Source organism: Buceros rhinoceros, unplaced genomic scaffold (genome assembly GCF_000710305.1).
Source record: "Buceros rhinoceros silvestris isolate BGI_N320 unplaced genomic scaffold, ASM71030v1 scaffold8562, whole genome shotgun sequence".
In the NCBI taxonomy this organism is placed as follows: domain Eukaryota; kingdom Metazoa; phylum Chordata; class Aves; order Bucerotiformes; family Bucerotidae; genus Buceros; species Buceros rhinoceros.
This window is the reverse complement of record NW_010399478.1, coordinates 18,539-24,408: the sequence shown is the minus strand read 5'-3', so window position 1 is coordinate 24,408 and position 5,870 is coordinate 18,539. Positions and strand designations below refer to the sequence as shown.

Sequence of the window (5,870 nt, the reverse complement as noted above, 5' to 3'; positions counted from 1 at the left end):
CTTTCCCTAAACATGAAAAACCCAACTATTGCCAGGTATATCTCTTTCCCAGTGAGGGTGTCCTTAAAATAGGCAATGCTAATTTGTGCTAGTAGATCAATGAGATCTCGGCAGAAAGTATCACACTTTATACGTAAAGAGCAACGAATGATTTGGTGGGTGATTTTGGCCTTCAGTTCCCTCCCTACAGCCGTCTTAGGTCATCTGTGCGTTCTGAAATGCACCACCTGTGTTCCTAGACCCCTCTCAAAGCCCGCCTATGGCTCTGCCTGCAGAGGGAATTAGACTGCCTTTTAGATTATGACCCTGTGGAAGGTCTTTTCCTCTGGATCGCTGTTGATTTTGGCGTGTTTGAAATGTCCGTTCTAATGTCGTGCAGCTTGGAAGGAGATTAAATGAAGGACACATCCTGCTTGCCAACTGCTGGCTGCAAACATGGCTTTGGGGGTTTGTCTGCAGCAGCAATAGCCGTTGCCGTAATACGCTCAGCTATCTTGAAATCTTCAGTTACCATAAAAACGTTATACTTGCGCTGATGGGATTGGTTTTACTGATCTTTTTTTGTACTATTGTTTTTCAGGCAATTTAGCTTGCCTGGTCAAGTTAAATGAGTTGAAATTTGAATGTTACCTCGTTCCAGTTCCCCGTGAGCTTCCACTGAGTTTCTGGGTATGGTTTGATAACGCTGTGTTTATCGTCTACACAGTTTTAACTCCTAAAAAATTTGCATCCACACCTATTTTGGACAGATAAGTTTTAATGAGACTAATGTAGCAGCTCAGGAATTGCTGCCCCTCAAATGTCCATCGTGCTTCTATCCCCGTGGATGTGCACTGAGCAGGCAGTAACAAAAAGCTGGAAATAATAATTTTGGATGACTGCAGGAGTTAACTGAGAAAGCTGGGTGTTACTGTTCTTTTCTTACTCTCTCTTCGTTTGATGCGTGTAATGTCATAGCAAGCAGGTGGCATTAAGCAAAACCAGAACCACTTTTAGCTAGCGGTGTCTGGTGCATTTAATTTGCTGCACCCTCCCCCATTTCTGGTCCGAGGCCAGAGCTGCTAATTTCCTCAGCAGAGTGAAAAATTAGTAGGTCACAGGCGTAAGGCAGGCAGGTAACTTCAGAGAATTTATGGATCTACATGTTCTTTGCTATCTTGATGTGCTGGAGGTTACTGAAGGAGGCTCTAGTTTGCTTTGGATGGAGCCTTCTTTGAAGGTGTCTGTGAAGACTTGGCGTGTTTAATTTTTATTGTAGTGGTAATAAGGCCAGTTTGATCACAATCATTGGGTTGGAAAAGACCATTGAGATCATCGAGTCCAACCTTTCCCCCTGCACTGCCAGGGTCCCTCAGCACCACATCCACGCGTCTTTTAAACACTTCCAGGGACAGGGACTCCACCACCTCCCTGGGCAGCCTGTTCCAGTGTGTCACAGCCCTCTCTGTAAAGAAATTTTTCCTGTTGTCCAACCTAAATCTCCCCTGGCACAACTTGAGGCTGTTTCCTCTCATCTCATCACTTGTTCCATGGGAGAAGAGTCTGACCCCCACCTCGCTCCAACCTCCTTTCAGGGAGTTGTAGAGAGCAATCAGCTTCTGTTTCTCCAGGGTGAACTTTCCCAGCTCCCTCAGCTGTTCCTCACAAGACTTGCTCTCCAGACCCTTCACTAGTTTTGTTGCCCTTCTCTGGACATGCTCCAGCACCTCAATGTCCTTCTTGAAGTGAGGTGCCCAAAACTGGACACAGCACTCACGATGTGGCCTCTCCAGTGCTGAGTACAGGGGGACAATCACTGCCCCGCTCCTCCTGACCACACCAGATGCTGTTGACCTCTTGGCCTCCTGGGCACGCTGCTGAGGTGTTAATCTGACGTTACCAGATGAAAGCGAGTCAGGAAAGGTTGAAGAGAAAACACAGAGGCTACGGTACTTTGAAAATCACTGTCTTTATCTGGCCAGGTAACCCGGTAATATTTCTGGTCCTTTTTCATGCTGTTGATTATTCCAACGCAGTAACTCGTCCTTTTTGGAGCTGCGTCAATGCGGTATCGTGCGCCGCTGTAATAAAGTTGTCTTTTGTTGCTGCTTAGATATATCAAAGCAAAAGGAAGGTATTTCATCAAGAGGCTTCAATCAATTATTGGTATTGCTGAACTTGGCTTTTGCTAGTGTGTTGAAGGGGATGAGAGACTTCTTTTGAAGTGTTAGTGAGGGGAAGAAATTTTTAGAAGATGCAGGTCTGTAGCAGACAGCTGCCTGCATCAAGTTGCTGCTAATGCCAGTAACATTCCAAACGCTTTTGATTAAGAGATAATCTCTTGCTCTCAGCTTGTTTGCTGAGAGTCTTTAGAGTCTGATGAGGCTGTGTGGGAGGCAGACACTCTGTCACCCCCATGGGATGTTTTTTCTCTTTGTTTTCGTTCAGACCTTAGCACAAGTACGTACGTCATCTTGGCAGTGAGGGCACTGGTTCACTGCATAGTCAGGTGCATCTTCAGAGCTGAAACTGGAAGACAAAGGAGAAAAAACTAGACACTATGTTCATCCATCTTCCAGCTTGTCATGAAATGATGATGCTGGCAGCTTCGTCTACAGTGAGCTTCTGCTTTCTCTTCTTCAGTGTGGGACAAGATCTCTTCCTTACTGCTGGCCCTACGCCTGCTGTGTAGGAGAAATTAACTGCGAAATGTCAAACCCGTCCTAACCACGCTGCCTCACACAGGGGTCTTTGGGAAGGGGAATGACGTTACGGAAGCGACCACTAGGTCTGCCTCGTCTCTCTCGCTGCTTTTCTGTGGATGCAGTGACAACAGGCTGCACAGCCTGGCATGGCCTGGTCTGTAGGTAAAGTGCTTCTTGGGGAGCAGTTTGTGGGCTAGTGATGCGTGATACTTTGTGTGACAGGATTTTATAAACACATACGTACTAAACGCTAGAATGTCGAAGAGCCTGGAATAGCCGTTGCTCTACTAATTAGATCTGGCTTGTTCCGCTTGCTTTGAGTATGGTCAAAGGGGTTAACCCAGAGTAATACATTTAAATCTCACTAACACTTTTTTAATGTGGAAGAGCAGCGCATTTTGGGGGTGTTAGTACAGGAGCATCGTTTTCTGTCCGTGCAGACAAACCTCCAATTAGCATACTTACTCCCCAGGAATGATGTAATTGTGAGTCTGATGTCTGTCACGTTTCAGAATTGCATGGAGTGTTCTGATTAAAAGTGCCTCATAAAGCTGCTGGTTTTTCTTTCACCAGAGGCCAGCAGAAACTGTAGATGAAGAAGAAAATGCAGAAGAGGAAAATGACAGGGCAGAGGAGGCATATAAGGGAGAGGAAGAACATTCAGAAGTGAATGGAGAGGAAGGTGGGGAAACTGTTAAAGAAAGAAGTGAAGTGGGAAAAAACAGGATGAAATTAAGTGAGAATTATGAAGATGAAGCAGAAGAAACAGAGAATGTTGACCAAGCAGAGGAAGAGGAACCTACTCATTTAAACAGCGAGAAAAATGAAGAAAACGGTGAGGGAATGGAGCACTTGAACTACCGAGGTGATGTTCAGCCTGAAGAAGAAATAAAATTGGGGGATTCTGACAGTCAGAACCAGGTGAGTGTTTATTCCATCAGTTTGTTGTTCTTAAGTTATTGTTCCTCATTCATCTCAGCCTTAGGCTTCTCAGCTAGTCTCTTAAGTAGCTCACTCCTGATAAGGACCTGAGAGCATTTATGAGAACTTCAGTTTGTGGAAAAGCTGTTTTCCGCCTGTATGGATCAGTTACACCAATAACTACACTGTATGCCCTCCAGCTGAGAAAGCAGGTGTTGCTCTCTGTCTGATGAATCTGCATCTCATGCCTTCCTAAGTACTTTTTTTTCAAAATTCAGCATAATAAAACCAATACTTGCCACTTCCAGAAGAGCATAACCGTTATTTATTTCCACACTCCGTTGTGCTGTAGGAAAGAGCGGTGTGTTGATGAGACCACAGCGCCTCATTATTTTGATGAGTCGACTCTCACAGAAGTCACGTTTCTTAAAGGGCTCTTGCCATGGCTTTGTGGAATTTTCATCTCCTTTTCCTAGAAGTTAGAAAAGACAGCGGAGACGAGCAAGATTCTCAAAGCAGGGAGGGTTAGTCAGTTTAAAAGCAAATACCCTGTTGATTTAGGAGACATGGGAACATGCTGTTGGCTTCGATGGAGGATGCAGTCCAGAAAAATGGCCTGCCCTGACTGTCAGATGGACTGACCAGTGAACAGAATGTAGGAAACGAAGTGTTTTGATTGATGGGGAGGATCCAGACCTGGGAAGAGTGGGACTCTTGAGCGTCAGAAGCAGATGCCTGTTCCCTGCCTACAGGCTGCTGAAAAACAGACTCTGCTACTTACGACACTGGGAATAGTTTCTTGCACCTGGGCATTCTGCTGTTCCTGTATGACACGCAGGAGCATGTTCCAAGGTTTGGGCCCCTCACTACAAGAAGGAGAGTGGGACTCTTGAGCGTCAGAAGCAGATGCATGTTCCCTGCCTACAGGCTGCTGAAAAACACTCTTCCTCTGCTACTTATGACACTGGGAATAGTTTCTTGCACCTGGGCATTCTGCTGTTCCTGTATGACACGCAGGAGCATGTTCCAAGGTTTGGGCCCCTCACTCCAAGAAGGACATTGAGGTGCTGGAGTGTGTCCAGAGAAGGGCAACGAAGCTGGTGAAGGGTCTGGAGCACAAGTCCTGTGAGGAGCAGCTGAGGGAACTGGAGTTGTTTAGCCTGGAGAAAAGGAGGCTCAGGGGAGACCTTATCACCCTCTACAACTCCCTGAAAGGAGGCTGTAGCGAGGTGGGGGTCAGTCTCTTCTCCCATTTAGCAAGTGACAGGATGAGAGGAAATGGTCTCAAGTTGCACCAGGGGAGATTTAGGTTGGATATTAGGAAAAATTTCTTTACAGAGAGGGTTGTCAAACATTGGAACAGGCTGCCCAGGGCAGTCGTGGAGTCCCTGTGTTTCAAGTGTTTAACAGCCGTGTGGGTGTGGTGCTGAGGGACAGGGTTTAGGGACCCTGGCAGTGCAGGGGGAACGGTTGGACTCGATGATCTTTAAAGGTCTCTTCCAACCAGAGGATTCTGTGACATTGTATTGGGCCCTGAATTTATCCTGTGCTTGCTATACTGATTTTTATTTTTGTTTTTAGAAAAGCTGAAGTTAATTCTCACATTAGAGAAAGTGAGTGAGCGTTCACTTTAAATGGACGTGTGGGTAACTGGATGTTTGATGAAGGAACTTGGGGGGGAACATCTAGTTTGAATACTTTCTCTTATGGAAGGTATATAAGTATAAATTAAATAAAAAATGTTAATGTGATCACTCTCGGAAAATGTTTTTCCACATTGAGGATACCTGGCTGAAATTTGAGTATGAAGCACTAACCCTGTGTTGAAATGAAGTGAAATCTTTGATAACAGATGAAGTTAACAGTACCTGTCTTTTTTCTCTAGGTTGATTCCCATCTTGAAAAAACATCCACAAATCCAAGGGTGACAATCACCAGCCCCCAGGAAAGTGACAAAACCGACCAGAGCAATGACTATGCTGCAGTTGCATAGACAGGAAACATGTAATGAGCAGGAAACAAAAGATCATAATACTTAAAATATAAAGGATGTTATTTTTTGTGATTGATAACCTACAATGGGAAGACAGGTTGAGTAGCCACATATTGAGTCGTGATATGAAGATGCCACGGGGACTTATATAGAAAACCAAACATTAATAGCTACTAGAAAAACATAGAATTATTCTTACAAGGTGAGATTTTCAGTAGAAGTTGGGGGGTGGGAGGTGGGGAATCCGAGAGTACTGTATAGTAGTATTAGCA

The 5,870-nt window shown here is 45.1% G+C and overlaps 1 protein-coding gene across 1 annotated transcript in view; it reads left to right on the top strand.

Annotated features, from left to right (window-relative positions):
- The window catches only part of DCDC2 (doublecortin domain containing 2), a gene marked incomplete at its 5' end in the record, with an annotated part of 51,302 nt that extends 45,704 nt beyond the window's left edge, over window positions 1-5,598 (top strand). The window contains 2 exons of the mRNA XM_010131488.1: window positions 3,258-3,605; window positions 5,491-5,598. Coding sequence (XP_010129790.1) covers window positions 3,258-3,605; window positions 5,491-5,598 — 456 coding nt within the window. The remainder of the gene's footprint in view (window positions 1-3,257; window positions 3,606-5,490) is intronic.
- Window positions 5,599-5,870: the final 272 nt, after the last annotated feature.